This window comes from Rhinatrema bivittatum, chromosome 11, assembly GCF_901001135.1.
Source record: "Rhinatrema bivittatum chromosome 11, aRhiBiv1.1, whole genome shotgun sequence".
NCBI lineage: Eukaryota > Metazoa > Chordata > Amphibia > Gymnophiona > Rhinatrematidae > Rhinatrema > Rhinatrema bivittatum.
Window position 1 is genome coordinate 31,367,462 of NC_042625.1, and position 18,455 is coordinate 31,385,916.

At 45.6% G+C, this 18,455-nt stretch overlaps 1 protein-coding gene across 1 annotated transcript in view; it reads left to right on the forward strand.

The window, feature by feature from the left end:
• UBE3B (ubiquitin protein ligase E3B) overlaps window positions 1–18,455 on the forward strand; it is a 125,376-nt gene that overhangs the window by 54,105 nt on the left and 52,816 nt on the right. Inside the window, exons 12-15 of the mRNA XM_029620092.1 lie at window positions 2,346–2,523; window positions 14,409–14,566; window positions 16,680–16,847; window positions 17,838–18,009. Of these exons, the coding sequence (XP_029475952.1) occupies window positions 2,346–2,523; window positions 14,409–14,566; window positions 16,680–16,847; window positions 17,838–18,009 (676 nt within the window). The remainder of the gene's footprint in view (window positions 1–2,345; window positions 2,524–14,408; window positions 14,567–16,679; window positions 16,848–17,837; window positions 18,010–18,455) is intronic.

The following is an 18,455-nucleotide window of genomic DNA, read 5'->3' on the forward strand; positions in this document are numbered from 1 at the left end:
GTAATCTGCTTTGGACAATATTTTTGGAAGGTTAGTGGAATATAAGAATCTATAAATAACTAAATATTTTATTATGCTGTATTTTTAATTTGTGAACCACTTCGGGGTGTTTATTTGTAAAAGGTGATCTACAAATCTAAAATGAAATGAAGAAAATAGTGTAGGAAAAGATTATGCCTAATGTAGGACACGCAGAAAAGGAGTGTCTTTGTGGTTAGAGCAATGTGCTGAGAAGCAGGGAACCAGGGTACAAATTCCATTTCCCCCCGCTGCCACTCTTGTGACCTTGGGTAACTCACTTTATCTCCCATTGCTTCAGGTACTCGCTAAGGGGTTGATTTTAAAAGTGTTGTTCCTGCTAAAGTGCCCACATATGCGTGAGCAACATGGATTTTAAAATCCGCGATTTACGACCATGTATGCGTGTGCAAGAGGTAAAAATAAGGGGGCAGAAAAGGGGTATGGCATGGGCATCCTGGGACAGGGCCAACAGTTACACACGTATCTTTGTATTTTAAAACCGGAGGCCGCAGCGGGCGGTGGCTTGTTAGCCGTGCAACTTTACTGCTGCTCCTGATGAGGACCAAGTCTGCAGATCTCGCATTTTAGGCCTAACACGACAGGGTGAGGGCCCCGGGTGACCTGGGGGGTGTATAAGATGAAGGACCAGCAAGGTCTGGTTGATCTCAAGATTGACTGGGCAAACTGGTGGATTAAGTGGGAAAAACGGGGAATGTCCCTCGCGCCAACATGTTTCAAAATCTGCTTACTTGTGCTTTTTAAAGCTGGTAGAGTCCTATGGAAGATATGCGCGTAGGTTTGCTCGAGTAAACTCTTAAAATTAGGTGCACACTTACGTGCGGTAGGTGTATTTTAAATTGTTCACGCACGATTTAAAATGATAGCATATCTCTGCTTGTGCGCCACTACATGCGTGTATGGGTGCATGTGCGCTTGTTTTAAAATTAGCCTGTATGACTATTAGTACATGAATTCTAATAAATGCTGCATCATTTGGAAAGGCAGGCTAAAAATCCAGAACTTGTTGTGGTTACTTCCCTGTTCTCTGGTTACTTCATGCTTCCTCCCCTTCACCTACCTTTCGTGGTTTTTTTCCCCCATTCTCTCTCTACCATCCTTGCTTACTTTTTTGCTTCACAGGTTCAGATGCCAGCATAGTCCTGACTCAGCTGAGATAGACGATGTGGGTATAAATTGTAATTAGTTTAAACGATGGAGGTCACTTTTTAAAGGCCATTTATACGCATAAATCCTGAGATCCTTATTCAACCACCGTGCGGCTTGGTTAGTTAGCCAGAAAAACGTACCCACTTAACACATATATTCAGCAGTATACCACTGGGTATATCCTGCTATCAGCAGGATAAGTTTATCCGGTTAACGTTAGGACAAGTGTATGGGCTGACCAGAGTTAGCCAGATAACTTATCCGCCTAATTCAGCTTCTCCCAGTTACACCCCCGGAATGCCCCTGACTTATCCTCCCAAATTTGAGCTGGATAAGAAGTTATCTGGCTAGAATTTAGCCAGATAAGTGCCCAAATATTCCTTTAGCCGGATAACTTCTGCGTTATCCAGCTAAATGCTTCTAACTGAAGAAATCTGAAAAGAGAACGCTGAGAGGAAAACAGTGAGCAAGAGACCCGCCCCCCTTTGACGTCATCCCGCCTAGCGTCGAGCCGGTAAATGGAGCCATTCTACCAGGCGTTGCGCGCCGGGCGTCGTGCCCCAAAGGGGCGCAACAAAGGGGCACTCCCCTTTATGCATCCCTTCGTGCAACCCATTGTGCCTCCTTTTCATTTTTAAACTTCTATGTTTCTTCCTCTTTTCTTTTATATTTTTCTCCATGTTTTTCTTAGTTTTTATCCCTTGTTAACAATTTCCTTGTTATAAATGTTCAATGTATTAGACAAAGGAAACATTTTGCCTGCATCTTCTGTTTTAATGTAAACCGGTATGATTTGTATATTATACAAGAATGTCTGTATATAAAAATTAAAAATAAATAAATAACTATGGACCTCCCTGGTTTTATGAGCACAAGGGACCATTATAAAATAGCCCAGAGAGCATGTAAAAGTCTGCAAGTAACCCTGTTCCACAAACTGCAGGGAGGCGTTCCTGGGGAATGGAGTTGGAACATGTGCGCAAGTTAAGCTTTCTGAAGAAGTATTAAAGTGACTTAGTCTGTGCATATACATGGATTCCTATGCGTGAGTTTTCAAAGCAACGTACATACAATTCATGGTGAAGTCTGTGACTCCAAGGTATGTGTGGACTTTACCCCGCTGCGCACTCTGTAAGTCTTGCTTGTTGTGGTTGTAGGTAACCTTATATATTTGGGCTACTTGACTGAAAAAGTGTTAGAGGAGGAAGCGAAGCATTTTGTGAACGTCCTCACTCACATGCTGTCCTACTGCCAGAAGTACGTTTCCCAGAAGAAATCTAATCTAACCCATTGGCATCCAGTCCTTGGCTGGTTCTCGCAGACCGTGGATTACGGGTAAGAAGAGAAAGCAAATATTTTGAAGCATGGTGAGACAAGCTGCAAGGTAAAAGTAGCTGCTAGGTAAAAGTAGCTGCGGAGGTTTACACCTGGTTTTTCCAACAGAAACAGGCACGGTTTTGAAAATCCAAAGCTTAGATGCCTTGTTTTCTTCCCTTGCCCTAATCCTGTGAGAGGGTCTATTTACCTGGGTAAATTGCTTTCTACCTGCATAAGATACACTGGAGTGGGGGAACAATTTTCAAAATGATCTCATTTTCATGAACGGCTGCAAGTCGACTGTGGCACATTGACGCGTGTCGTGGAGGTGATGTCCAGGAGGGGCAAAGAGAGGGAAGGATGACTGTTTTTTGGGGCTGACTCCTGTTTGCTCAAGAGTAGTACTGAGATATTCAGGCTCCGAGGAGACTTGCCCGTCATCCTCAGCCTGCAAAGCTGAGCCTGGATAGAGGAGAAAATATAAGGAAACAAATGACCAGGAAACAATCTCCTTGTCCTTTTTTTTTTTTTTTTCGTGTATCTAAATTCAGTTCCCTGTACGTACCCGGATCAGTCCAGACTGGGTTATGCCTCCCTTCCAGCAGATGGAGACAGAGAAAAAACTGAAAAGGCACCCTTCCTTAACCTGGCATGCCTACTGTATCCCTTCAGTCTTTCTCTGTCTCCAGCAGATGGAGATGGTGTAAATCCTGCAGTCTTGCCCTGATTTAAGGGTTGAAACACTATTCCTTTAAAAAAAAAAAAAAAGTAGTGTAGGTTTCTTTTTTATCCTATTCTTACACTTCTACAGCGATTCAAGCTACTAAAAAAAAAAAAAGGAACATCAAGAAGTCCTCCCGGGGGATAGTTAGGTTCTAGTGAGCCCCCCCCCCTCCCCCCCGTAGAAGGCTCAGGTGCCGGGGTTGGTTACTCCATGGGGCTCCTTGCAGATAAGATGCAGGAGAAGATTACCGGTGGTCCGGTCCCTCTTCTTCCTTGCGATACCGATTGAACTTTTCTGCTTCAGCTCTAGGCACCATCCACCCCAATCCACTGAAATTTGCGGCATCCTGACGAGTGGGACAAATTCTGGTGCAGGGACGGTGAACTACATGTCTATGAACAAATTCATGTTAAAGTCTCACAATAGTATGCCCTTGAGAGGGAGAAGAAAGGAGAAAGACAAGACTAAAGAAGTTACAGGCAAGATGGCGCTGGCGCCAGGACACAGTCCTTCTCCTCAGCACATAGACTGACAAAGGGACTCGCAAGACGACCTTACAGCTCAAGTGACTAATGCAGTGGTAAAAGCTCTCGATTCGAGATTTAAAGATCTAGCCTCACAATTTCAAGAGCTTAAGATCTCCATTGAGGAAATACACCCGCGTATTCATCTGCATCCAAATGGCAGATGAAATTTAATGTGGATAAGTGCAAGGTGATGCATATAGGGAAAAATAACCCATGCTATAATTACACAATGTTGGGTTCCATATTAGGTGCTACAACCCAAGAAAGAGATCTAGGTGTCATAGTGGATAACACATTGAAATCGTCGGTTCAGTGTGCTGCGGCAGTCAAAAAAGCAAACAGAATGTTGGGAAGTATTAGAAAGGGAATGGTGAATAAAACGGAAAATGTCATAATGCCACTGTATCGCTCCATGGTGAGACCGCACCTTGAATACTGTGTACAATTCTGGTTGCCGCATCTCAAAAAAGATATAATTGCGATGGAGAAGGTACAGAGAAGGGCTACCAAAATGATAAGGGGAATGGAACAACTTCCCTACGAGGAGAGACTGAAGAGGTTGGGACTTTTCAGCTTGGAGAAGAGACGACTGAGGGGGGATATGATAGAGGTGTTTAAAATCATGAGAGGTCTAGAACGGGTAGATGTGAATTGGTTATTCACTCTTTCGGATAATAGAAAGACTAGGGGGCACTCCATGAATTTAGCATGTGGCACATTTAAAACTAATTGGAGAAAGTTCTTTTTTACTCAACGCACAATTAAACTCTGGAATTTGTTGCCAGAGAATGTGGTTAGTGCAGTTAGCATAGCTGTGTATAAAAAATGATTGGATAAGTTCTTGGAGGTGAAGTCCATTACCTGCTATTAATTAAGTTGACTTAGAAAATAGCCATTGCTATTACTAGCAACGGTAACATGGAATAGACTTAGTTTTTGGGTACTTGCTAGGTTCTTATGGCCTGGATTGGCCACTGTTGGAAACAGGATGCTGGGCTTAATGGGCCCTTGGTCTGACCCTGTATGGCATGTTCTTATGTTCTTCTGAGGACCATTGCGGAAGATAGTGAAATCAGGGGTCTGGAAGTGGGCAATACCTCCTTTGAAATAGCGGCATTTGCTGATGATACATTAATTTTCTTAACCAAACCCCAAATTTCCTTACCAAAAGTACTTGACCATCAAGCTAAATTTGGGCTCTTCTCAGGGCTCAAGATAAATAGGGACAAGTCGGAGGCCATGGTAGTGCACGGGAATCTTCAACAAAACTGGGGGTCCCCTTTTCCGCTCTGTTGGATGGGCACTAACCTTAAATATCTAGGGGTCCTTATTCCACCTGACATCAACAAAATATACCAGTGCAATATACACCCCATGCTGCAAAAAATTAAAAATCCGCTTGAAACAGTGGTCTCATCTACCTATCTCTTTAACGGGCAGAATTCACCTATTCAAAATGAATGAACTTCCCAGATGATTGTATTTATTAAAAATGCTTCCCCTATGGTTAAATAGGAAGGACCTTTGGGAAATTAACAAAGCCCTTAGTCAATACATCTGGCAGAGAAGGAAAGCCAGATTAGCATTACGTCGGCTGTGTGAGCCTTTGTCAAACGGGTAACTGGCATGTCCAGACTTCCAGAAATACAATCTAGTTTGCATGATGAGGCATTTGAAAGACTGGTTTTCTGGTTCATCATATTTTCCCCAATTACTCACTTACAGACATGGCTACAAGGCCATTCTCTATCGGCCCTAGTTAAAATCCCCCCTTCCTTTATCCCTGGGCATTACAGAAACTTTTTAATTTTAGTCTCAGGGCGGCAAGCTTGGGCACATATTTGCAAATTACTTACAATAGGTTCATACATAACTCCACTATTGACTCTTTGTGGTAACCCTCAGTTTCAACCTGGAATCGAGACTATAGTCTTTCGGAATTGGGCAGAAAAGGGCTTGGTGTATATAGGACAATTACTTGCCAGCATGTACAGTTTCCAGGACTTACAGAACAAATACGGTCTACCTAACTCTGACTTTTATGCAACTTCGGCACTATGTAGTATCTCTAGGCCTGCAAAGTTTCCCCACCCTCAAAAAACAGAAAATTAGAAGTCTTGTTTTTCAACCCCCGCTCTGTCAATGTTTCATGCTCAAAATTCGCTAAATTATTAAACGAGCACCTTCACAGTGGGGTTTGCCTGATGTTGATAGAGAGATGGGCCAAATATCCTTCTCTAGCGTTATCTGCAGCAGATATAGCAAATGTTGCTTACCTGATGTAACAGGTGTTCTCACAGGACAGCAGGGATGTTAGTCCTCACAAATGGGTGACATCGAGGATGGAGCCCACCACGGAAAACTTCTGTCAAAGTTTAAACAGAACTTTGACTGGCCCCTACTGGGCATGCCCAGCAAGGGCACTGACCCTGCAGCCAGCAGGGGTCTCCCTTCAGTCTGATTATCAGCTACAGGCAGTGCCTAGAAAGGAAAAATAAACGAACCCAACACCGCGGGGAGGCGGGCGGGTTTCGTGAGGACTAACATCCTGCTGTCCTGTGAGAACACCTGTTACATCAGGTAAGCAACATTTGCTTTCTCACAGGACAAGCAGGATGGTTGTCCTCACAAATGGGTGAGTACCGAGCTGAGGATGTCCCGACTTGCACCAAATGTACCAACGGTGTGCAGCAGGCACAACAACTGAGGGAGAAATTTGGGAAAGGGCATCCGCACCCTACCGGGGTAGGTGGAAGGGTGTTGGTACATCAGGTTGGAAAAAAGGTTACGCAAGACAGACTGGCCGAAGATGGAGTCCTGTCTTCCAGCCTTGTCCAAACAATAGTGGGCTGCAAAGGTATGGAGAGAACTCCAGGTTGCAGCTTTGCAGATGTCAGGAAGCGGCACCGATCGAAGGTGTGCCACTGACGTCGCCATGGCCCTCACAGAGTGTGCTTTAACACGGTCTTGAAAAGGAATGCCAGCTTGCTCATAGCAAAAAGAAATGCAGTCCGCCAACCAGGAGGAAAGAGCCTGCTTACCCACAGGTTGTCCCTAACTGTTAGATGGAAAGAGACGAATAATTGAGTGCTCTTCCTGTGAGAAACTGTACGGTCTAGGTAAAAAGCTAGAGCCCGTTTACAGTCTAGGGTAATGCAGGGTCTGCTCTCCAGAGTTGGAAGTGGGGCCTGGGAAAAAAGATAGGTAGTACGATAGATTGATTGATATGAAACTCCGAAACTACCTTAGGTAAAAATTTAGGGTGAGTGCGGAGTACCGCCCGGTCCTGCAGGAGCTTAGTGTAAGGCGGATAGGTAACTAGGGCCTGCAATTCACTAACCCTGCGAGCTGAAGTAACAGCCAAAAGGAATAACACTTTCCAAGTGAGATATTTCAAGTCACAGGAGTGCAGAGGTTCGAAAGGAGGTTTCAATTAGACGACCAAGAACCAGGTTAAGGTCCCAGGATGGGGCCGGAGGACGCAAGGGTGGCTTTAGATGGAGTAGCCCTTAAGAAAGCGTGTTACTAGGGTTGGACTGAAATAGGAATTACCCCAATACCCTTATGGAATGGCGGTCTACCGCACTGACATGCATTCTGATAGAAGAGGTTTTAAGACCTGATTCAGAGAGATGCCATAAATAGTCCAAGAATTTGGAGATTGGACAGGAAAGGTGATCAAGGGACTGAGAAGTGCACCATGATGTGTACCTTTTCCATTTGTATGAGTAAGACTTCTTGTGGAAGGCTTTCGTGAAGCTATCAGGACCCGAGAAACGGAATCTGAAAAGGTTAAATGGTTGAAGGATTAACCTTTCAACATCCATGCCGTCAGGGACAAGGCTTGGAGGTTGGGATGGAGGAGGCATCCGTCGTTTTGAGTGAGCAGATGCGGGTCCTTTCCTAGAGGAACGTGCCTGCGGATGGAGAGATCCTGGAGTATTGGAAACCATACTTGGCGTGGCCAGTAAGGTGCTATCAGGATCATGGTTCCTCCGTCCTGGCGTAGCTTCACGAGAGTCTTTGACACAAGAGGGAGTGGAGGGAATGCATAGAGCAGACCGGTTGTCCACTTGAGGGAGAATGCATCTCTCGGCCGAGAGTGCTGGCTCCGAATGAGAGAGCAGTAATCGTCCACTTTGTGGTTCTGAGGGGACGCAAAGAGGTCTATGCGGGGAGAACCCCACTTGTGAAACAGAGAGGTCGCTACCAGAGGATCGAGTGACTACTCGTGTGGTTGGAAGACACGGCTCAGCTGGTCTGCCAATACATTGTCTACTCCCGGCAGGTAAGTGGCCCTGAGGTACATGGAGTGGGAGAGGGCTTCCGCCCAGATCTGCACAGCTTCCTGACACAGAAGGAAGGAGCCTGTGCCTCCCTGCTTGTTTATGTACCACATGGCCACTTGGTTGTCCGTCTGGATTAAGATTATCTGATGAAATAGATGATCATTGAAAGTTCGGAGCGCATAGCGGATTGCTTGAAGTTCCAGGAAATTGATCTGGTGTTCGGCTTCCTCTTTGGACCATAACCCTTGGGTTTGAAAGTCATCCACATGGGCTCCCCAACCGATGTGAGAAGCGTCGGTGGTTAGGATTACTTGCGGATCCGGTGGAAGAAAAGGTAAGCCCTGAAGGAGATTGACCTGAGTCGTCCACCAGGTTAAGGATAGGCGCAGCGCTTGTGTGACTGTGACTATGGAGGACAGAGGCTGAAAAGCTTGAATCCATTGGTGTCGTAGAGTCCATTGTGTTACTCTCATGGCTAGTCGGGTCATGGAGTGACTTGAACCGAGGATGCCATGTGTCCTAGGAGAATGAGGAACTGGCGAGCCGTGGCAGTGTTCTGAGACTGGAGCTGGCGAGCCAGGGATATTAGGGTGTGGACCCTCTGAAGAGGAAGGTAAGCCTTTGCCTGTAAGGTGTCCAAGTCTGCCCCAATGAAGGATAAGGTTTGAGATGGGACTAAGCAAGATTTGTCGTAATTGACAAGAAACCCTAAGGAAAGGAGTGTTTGAATTGTCAATTTTAGGGAGGATTGAGCTATCTGTTGGGGTGGAGGCCCTGATTAGCCAATCGTCCAGGTAGGGTAGACGTGGACACCTTTCTTCCTTAGGAATGCTGCTACCACTACGAGACATTTGGTAAAGACTCGTGGGGCAGAAGCCAGACCGAAAGGTAGGACACGGTATTGATAATGGTCGTGGCCTACTAGAAACCGCAGATATTTGCGATGGGATTGTGTGATCGCAATGTGGGTATAAGCGTCCTTGAGGTCGAGAGAGCACAGCCAATCCCCTCTTTGTAGCAGAGGGAGCAGCGCGCCTAGGGTTACCATTTTGAACTTCTCTTTTTGAAGGTATTTGTTGAGGGCTCGAAGGTCCAAAATGGGACGTAGTCCCCCTGATTTCTTTGGTATTAGGAAGTATCTGGAATAGAATCCCTTGCCTCGTTGAGAGGGAGGAACGGGTTCTATAGCATTTGATTGCAGAAGAAGAGATACTTCCTGTTGTAATTGAGTCAAATGGGTGGATAGACTCCACGCTTGAAGAGGCGGGGAGTCTGCCGGAAGAGTTATGAAGTTGAGGTGGTAACCCTGTGCGATAATTGTTAGCACCCACTGATCTGAGGTGATCTGCAACCAAGGTTGTAGAAAATGGTACAGTCGACCTCCTACAGGAATGTCTGGAAGAGGGGTTTGGCATGTGTTCCCTACAGGGGAGTCAAAGGCCAGCCGCAGGCCCAGGAGGAGGGGCTACAGTAGGCCTTTGTTTCCTAGGCTGACGCGGCTGAGGCCTAGTAGAGGATCGAGCTGGACGAGGCCTGGCCGATGGAGGGTAGTAACGGCGTGGCCGAAAGAACGACTTCTTAGAGTCCTTCTTAAGTGGTTGTTTGGAGGAAACCTCAGACGGAACAGAAGAAAGTTGTTTCAAACGTCTCGTGGTGATTCTTTTAATTCAGCTACAATTTGCTGAATTTGTTCTCCAAACAAATTGTCCCCTAAGCAGGGTAAATCCGCTAAACGATCCTGGACCTCTGGGCGAAGGTTGGATGATTTTAACCAAGCCCAACGTCTGGCCGAAATGGCAGTAGCTGAAACCTTTGTGGAGGCATCAAAGATGTCATAAGCCGTTCTGATCTCGTGCTTCCCTGCTTCAAACCCTTTGTTAAGAAGGGTCTGAAGCTGTGGCTGGTATTGGTCAGGTAATGTGTCAGCAAAATCTTGCATCTGTTTAAGGATGGCTCTGGTATATTGCGTCATGTAGAGTTGATATGAGGCTATGCGAGAAATCAGCATAGCTCCATGGTACACTTTCCGTCCCACACTGTCCAGGAATTTATTGTCCTTGACCGGCGGAGTGGAGGAGTGTGGCTTTAGACGCTTGGCCTTTCTTTGTGCGGACTCAACCACAACAGAGCGATGATCCAGTTGAGGCTTTTGAAAGCCTGGTGCTGACTGGACGAGATAATGTGGAGTCAGCCTTCTTGTTAACTGGTGATACAGATTAAGGAGATTCCCAGTTTTTCTTTAAGAGATCGAGAAACACCTGGTGAATGGGGATGGAAGCGATGATTTTTGGAGCATCCAAAAATTGAAGCAGTTCCATCATCTGGTGTCTGTCATCGGTCTCAGATTGCAGCTGAAAAGGTACAATTTCGGACATCTCCTTTACAAAATTAATAAAGGAGAGATCCTCTGGAGGAGATCTTTTTCTACTCTCTGTAGGAGAAGGCGGTGATGGTAAATCTGTGTCAGAAGATGTATCATCACCCCAGGTATCATAGGGATCAATTGGGGGCTGAAGCCCCGATGGACCTGGTTGAGGATCCGAAGGCATCGAAGGAAACCTTGGAGGAACCGGTGGTACAATCGGTACTGGGAACGGCATCGAGGATTTCGGTGCTGCCGATGGAGGCGGTGCCTGTCTTGGAACCGATGGAGCCAAAGGATAAATCGGTGGAGATATACGAGAAGGCACCGATGGGAAACCACCCCGGAAGGGGGAATCAGGAACGGTGTTTCTCCCGCCGATGAAAATCCAGTCGGAGACGATGGCGCTGTCGGTGCTACTGGAATCATCGATGGAAGGGCATGTACAAGTGCCTCCATACGTTGTAGTAGCGGTGCCAGCGCTTCCACCAAAGGTTCGGTGGTCGGTTCCTTCCTCGGTGGCGGAGTCGGTGCCGGGGTCGATGCCGGTGGCGGTGCCGGAATCGGTGCCGGAGACGGTGCCAATGGAGGTTGGAATCTTTGCATCGCTTTCTCGATGGCCTCCTGGACCAGCCGGTCCAGTTCAGCCCGGAGACCAGGGGTAACAATACCCGCTCGACGGGAGAAGGAGGCTGAGGCAGAGCCGGAGGGACCACCGTAACCGGTGGGATCACGGCTCCCACACCCCGAGAGGGTGAGGGTTTCCTCGATGCCTGCGAACGAGACGTGGACGGTGCCAAGTCTGATCGAGGCCTCTTAGTCGGTGGTTCGGCCTGTTCAGAGGTCGATGACTGTGGATCCTCGACAGGCCGAGACTTGTGCCGTCGATGGCGATGCTTGTCCTTCCGGTCTCCTCGCCCATCCGGGGAGGGGACAGGAGTCGACGGCCGAGAAGTCATCGATGGTGGACGGTCACCGGAGGGTTGACGATGGTGGTGCAATTTCGATGGTGCCGGTTCCGATGACGTCGATGCTATCGATGGCGTTGGGGTGGGTGCATGGAAGAGGAGCCCCATCTTCTCCATCCTAGCCTTGCGACCCTTAGGTGTCATTAGGGCACATTTGGTGCAAGTCAGGACATCATGCTCACTACCCAAACACAAAACACAAACCCTATGGGGGTCTGTGATTGACATAGTCCGGGTACAATCCGGACATCGACGGAACCCCGTTGCCATGGCTTAAGGCCAAATTTAGTCGCGGGCTCGGTAAGTGCCAACAGGCCTCGAGGGCCAAATTCGACGGTAGTCGAGGAACAAGGCCAAAAACTTACCGGTTTCCGCGAAGGTGACAAAAATTTGTCGAAGGGAGACCCCTGAGGGGCAAATTTTCTTCGGAAAGAAAAGTACCGAATTCCTGTCAGGAACGTGGTAAGGGAGCTCCTTTCACCGTGTGGCAACTGCTGCGCGGAAAAAAGAAGACTGAAGGGAGACCCCTGCTGGCTGCAGGGTCAGTGCCTTGCTGGGCATGCCCAGTAGGGGCCAGTCAAAGTTCTGTTTAAACTTTGACAGAAGTTTTCCGTGGTGGGCTCCATCCTCGATGTCACCCATTTGTGAGGACAACCATCCTGCTTGTCCTGTGAGAAAAAAATATTATCTGCAAAATATTCCCAGGGTATCAGGAAACTCCAATTTAAGGGAACTGCTTCTCAAGTTTGTTTGGCAATTTTACTATTCTAAAACGAAGGCCTTCCAAATGAAGATTTGTCAATCTTCAAACTTCCTAAAATGCGAGATCTCTGAGGGTGATTATCTCCACTGTTTCTGGTCCTGCCCAAAGATCATAACATTTTGGTCACAAATACGAGCCTTTTGTTCAACACTATGGGGCGGATTTTAAAAGGGTTATACGGGCGTAACCCAGGCGTAACGCGCACATGTATAAAATCGGGCGTAGATTTGTGCGCGCCGGGTTGCACGCACAAATCTATGCCTGCACATAGGTACGAATATCTAGCCCTATATGCTCAAATTCCAGATGACCCAAGAATTTGGCTTTTTGGCATATATTCTGGCAAGCAGGCAAAAATTATTCCTGGATAAATCCACATTAATGGTTTGGCTTACTGCAGAGGCCCCTGTTTTTCAACATTGGAATAATAAGATGCTTAAACTAGCTACCTTCGATTTCATGACGGCTGGGAAATCTGCTGTTACTAAATGGGAGGAAACCAAAAACAGCTGGGACTGATTCATACAGCACCAGACCAGGGAGATTAGAGACAGGTTCACGGCCTTGAGCCCGACAGGCAAGGATAAGGATACGGGAGCGGTTCTAGTTAGCACGAAAACAATGTCAAAACTGTTATAGCTTCTGTAAAAGAGTGATGGGCTTAAGGACAGACAACGGACTCAAAGATGAGGCCAGACTGTCCTGCCTTGACCTATGATGGAACAATTAGCTGCGATCAGTAGTACAAAGTTTACAATGCACTCCGGAAGGAGGGGGAGGGAGGGGGGATGGGCGGGGGGGGGTGAGTTGGGTTAGGAAAGAATTCGACAAAACCTAAACATGATATGTAATCTTACTGGCAGAGTGCCACCATTGTCACATATACATTTCACATTTTACACCGATGAAGTATTGAACAATGATTCTGGTACTTACTCTACAAAGTAAACGACAGGTTAAATTGTCATAGTTATTTTGTTAACTTTACCGTTTGTTTACACTTTGTACTGGTATTGTTTGCATAAGTTTTAATAAAAAGATATTAAAAAAAAAAGTCAGTCAGTAGCTTTTTTTCCAGTTTGTCCTCTGATGAGGGAGCTGCGGCGTCTTGGATGTTCGGCGAGCTCTTTTACGTTATTTGGAAGTCACTAATCCTTTCAGATATTCAGATCATCTCTTTGTCTTTGGAGCGGGCCTAAGAAGGGCAGAAAGCTTCTAAACCAACGATTGCACGATGGTTAAAAGAAGCTATTGCATCCACTTACATTTGCAAAGGAAGACCTATCCCCAAGAGATTAAAGGCCCATTCCATTCGTTCACAGGCGGCTTTGTGGGCTGAATGCCAACTGATCTCGCCACAAGAAATATGTAAAGCGGCTACCTGGAAGATGCACCATACATTTGCGCGTCACTACCGCTTGAATGTTCAGGCCCCAGATGTCAGTAATTTCGGCAGTGGGGTTCTTCGCGCGGGACTCAACGTCCCACCCTGTCGAGGGAAGCTTTGGTACATCCCACAGTCTGGACTGATCCGGGTGCGTACAGGGAAAAGAAAATTGATTCTTACCTGCTAATTTTCGTTCCTGTAATACCACAGATCAGTCCAGACGCCCACCCAGGGAAGGGTTTTTCGACAAGTCCGCTCTGTTCTTCACTTTTATTGCAGATAGCTACGGAAGAGGAAGAAGGCTACAGGTTGCTTACTTAGTTACAGGCAAATAATTCACAAAAGTTAACTTTCTTCCAATTCTTGCTTGATTCGTTGTTATAGTTAAGAATATCCTAGCAGAACAGTAATAATATTAAGACTGAGGGGATACAGTAGGCCCGCCAAGTTAAGGAAGGACGCCTTTTCAGTTTTTTCTCTGTCTCCATCTGCTGGAAGAGAGGCATAACCCACAGTCTGGACTTATCCATGGTGCTACAGGAACAAAAATTAGCAGGTAAGGAATAATTTTCTTATCTCTGATCTTGTTTAGAATTTCTTTCCCAAACTAGGAACTCTGAGAAATGTCATAGGCACTTGGGAAGAAGAGAGTGGCTCTTCCTGGCTTCCCAGCTCTAGGATCCATTTGTACTGTATATGTATTTCTATCAGGAGTTTTTCGCAGTGTTCTGCTAACTGAGTGCTTCTTTTACAGTCTATAGCTAAAAGCTTTCTACTTTAGTGTGTGTGTTTTATTTGTTTTAACAAATATATATTTTTTTACGAGTATGATCTCTTGCATTCTAGGAGCCTGGTTTGTGTCTTACTCTCTTCCCCTTTCTAGTTTAAATGAATCCATGCCTTTACTGACCAAGCAGCTGCAACACCTTTGGGGGATCCACATGATCCGCATCTTGTTCAGCGATGTCCTCAGCAAGAAGCTCGCAGAGAACCACGAAGCGACACACAGCGTTTCCCCACAGAACAACCTGCCAATGAAAAGTTAGTGTCGCGCTAGCAGTGTGCATTCTTAGGCCGAGCACTTTCGGCATCCACCCTCTGTCCTGCACAGGATGGTGTTTTCTTATTTCTACACTGCACATAGATTTTCACAAAGAACTCATCAAGGTCCATATTCATTTGTTGGCCAGCTAGAAAAGCTAGCCAGGTAAACGTATTTGGCTAACAAGTTAGCTGTCTTAAAGTTAGCTGGCCACAATAGCCAGATAACTATCTGGTTAACTTAGCTGCATAACTGCGCTGTGCATTGGAACGCCCTCAGACCGCCTCTGACATATCAGATAAGTTTTCAGCCAGATAGCAAGTTATCAGCTATGTTGGGGCGGTCAGACCTCCGGGAATTTTAAATCCTTGTGTTTTGTCTGGCTAAGTGCCAAACTTCTCTGGACAAACACGCTGAATATGGACCTCATAGCAGTTGCTGCGATTGCCCAGAAGACCCACTGCTGATTTCACTGTGGCTGCAGGTCACAGTGCTTCTTTTGTCTGGCCTCCCGGGAAGACAATCTGGGAAATGTCAAGTTGCCAATTCTAACCTTTTTTCATGCAGGACTTGAACAGCATCAAAACTTTGTTCCCTGTTTGATTTATGTACCATCTTGTATTCACACTTTTAACTACGGTTCCACTAAGCAACAGAAAATGGAAAAAGTTGATGGAAAAAAATGTTGCCTGTAATGGGGTTTTTAAATGTGCTCGCAGGACAGTTCAATGTGCCTACTTCTTTGATGACTGGAAATAATGTATTACATGATGCTTCAGTCAATAACTCCAGTCTTTTGTGAGCCACCAACAGGTCTTGGCTTTAGGATAACCTAATGTACAAACAGACCTGACTTGCTGGGCGACATGCATGCAAATACATTTCATAAAAATTCATAGTGACTAGCCTGAAAACATGACGTGGCTCAGGGGACCAGGGTCTAGGACTGTGGAACTCTAAGAGGTCCATATACAGAGGCATTTAGATGGATAACTCAGAAATTATTCATCTAAATGCCAACTTTTGAATATTTTGGGCACTTATCCGGCTAAACTTTAACTAGATATTTCATCTGACTAAAATTTAGCCAGATGTGGGGCATTCTGGGGGTGTTCTGGGAGGGGTTAGGCGAGCCGGATATGTTATTCGACTAACTCCAGATAACTTATCCGGCTAACTCTAGCATGCTATAGAGCTGTCCTAAAGTTAGCTGGATAAAGTTATTCAGCTATCCTTAAGATAGCCATCTATATTCAGTAGTGGAACTGCACCACTGAATGTCCCTCCAAAGTTAACCAGGAATTATTAGGAAAGGAATGGAAAATAAAACAAATATCATAATGTCTCTGTATCTCTTCATAGTGCGATCTCGCCTTGAGTATTGTGTGCAGTTTTGGTCACTGCATCTCAAAAAAGATATAATAGGCTTAGAAAAGGTACAGAGAAGGGTGACCAAAATGATAAAGGGATGGAACAATTCCCCTTTGAGGAAAGGCTGAAGAAGTTAGGGCTCTTCAGCTTGGAGAAAAGATGGCTGAGGGGGGGATATGATAGAGGTCTATAAAATAATGAGTGGTGTGGAATGGGTAAACGCGAAATGTTTTTTTTTTACTCTTTTTCAAGAATTAAAAAGACTAGGGGACATTCAATGAAGTTATGATGTGATACATTTAAGACAAATAGGAGAAAATATTTTTTACTCAACACATAATTAAACTCTGGAATTCGTTGCCATAGGATGTAGTGAATGATGGGTTTAAAAAAAGGTTTAGACAAGTTCCTGGAAGAAGAATCCATAAACCATTATTAAGGTGGACTTGGGAAAATCCATTGCTTATCCCTGGGATAAGCAGCATGGAATCTGTTGACCTTCTGGGATCCTGCCAGGTACTTGTGACTTGGATTGGCCACTGTTGGAAGCAGGATACTGAGCTTTATGGTCCTCTGGTCTGACCCCATATGGCAAATCTTATGTTCTTAACCGGCTAACTTTGCAATCCAGCCAGTGACTGAATATTGACTTCTAAGTATCTTGGTTAACACTTGATGCTAATATGGGTTAGCAGTTTTCTCCTGTGTGTTTCATAAAAGGGCCCCTTTGTTTGTCCCCAGACCTTTTCAAGCGTGCTTTCCAGAAGTCTGCGTCCGTGCGGAACATACTGAAGCCCATCGGAGGGAGGCGCATCGATTCGGCCGAGGTGCAGAAAGTTTGCAGTATCTGTGTGCTGTATCAGACGGCGCTCACCACCTTATCCCAGATCCGGCTCCAGATCCTCACAGGTGACAGGTTCACTCCGAGATGTCCCTCCCTATGTGTTTTTCTTTTCAGTGTACACGTAAACTCAGTTTTGTTTAGCTCCTCCGTAGCAGTCGTCTTCTTATCAGGTTATACAGCGGGTCGTGCTATTCCTGCCACTGTTCGGATATAATTCGTTTCACTTTTGCAGGTTATCGGGAGAAAGTAGAGCTATGAGAGCCAAAATTCACGAGGCGGCGAGTCAAAGCTGGCAAAGAAATCGGGCTGCACTGAAAGCTGCCTGATGAGTTTCTTAGAAATTCAAGTTTCAAGTATTCTTGTAACTTGTCTTGAGCAGTTGTTATCGAGGCTAACTGCTCTGTAGTATTTTCAGAAATATGTTTTGTTGTTATCTTTCCTGCAACATAAAACCAAAACCTACGTTTCAAGGGCATAGAGTTAATTACCATTTCTTAGAAAGGAGCATGGATGTGTGGTTTGAACAGATTTAGAGAAACTTTATTAAAAATACTGGTGAGCTTCTTGCTTACTCAGACTGTTTCTTGATATCTCACTGGAAGGAGTTACTTCGCCAACTAATGTCAGCTGCCTGTGAGAAAGGGTAGGTAAAGGGGAATATCTGTGACTTTGTTTCTACCGTGGACTCATTGTGTGAGTGAAGAGGAGCCCCCGGCAGGCCTACCATCAAAGAGGCCTGGCTTTTTTATTTTTCAACAAGAATAGCTTTGCTTTAGCCAAATTCAAATGAAGGATTCCGGTTTCTCTTTTTTTTTTTTTTGTAAGAATCAAGTAACCAGGACCACAAGTTCTGCCACCTTCATCTGCTGGAGACAGAGAAATACTGAAGGAGGCTGCAGGTGGTGCACCATACTTACAAGGGTGCCCTTCAAGTTTTTCTCTGTCTCCATCTGCTGGAAGGGAGGCATAACCCAGCGGTCTGGACTGATCCTTGGTACTACAGGAACGAAAATTAGCAGGTAAGAACCAATTTTCCTTTTCATTCTCTTTCTCAGGCCTCACATATCTTGATGACTTGTTACCCAAGCTGTGGGCTTTCATCTGTGAGCTGGGACCCCAGGGTGGCTTAAAGCTTTTCTTAGAATGCTTGAACAATGACACTGAGGAATCGAGGAGACTCCTGGCCATGCTGGTCCTGTTCTGTGACTGCTCCAGACACCTCATCACGTGAGTTACTTACAGCTGAATAACAAAAAAAAACAAAAAACCAGCACAGATGAAACTTTTGCTTTTTTTTTTTTTTTTAAATCCATGGAAATAAATGTATGTTTTCAGATGGCAATTAAATTGTAATACATAAAAGCTTTTTTGTGGCTCATGTTCATGGACATAATGATGGTGTGTCTGGGACTGGGCGGGGGAGTACTTGATACTCTTTGGGGGCCATTTTTCAAACAGGCTAAACAGGCACACACTGCAAGGGTACTTTCTACCCACTTTCTGCCCAGTTTTCAAACGGAAAACTGCCCAAGGGCACAAAGGATCTGTGGACTTTGCACCTGCTTTTGCTACACAACAAGGTTTATAGATGTGAAGAGCCCAAAACATGTCAGCACTGTCTGAATTTTCAAGCAGGCTCATCACCCAGTAAAAATGTTGCTAGCAGTACATTT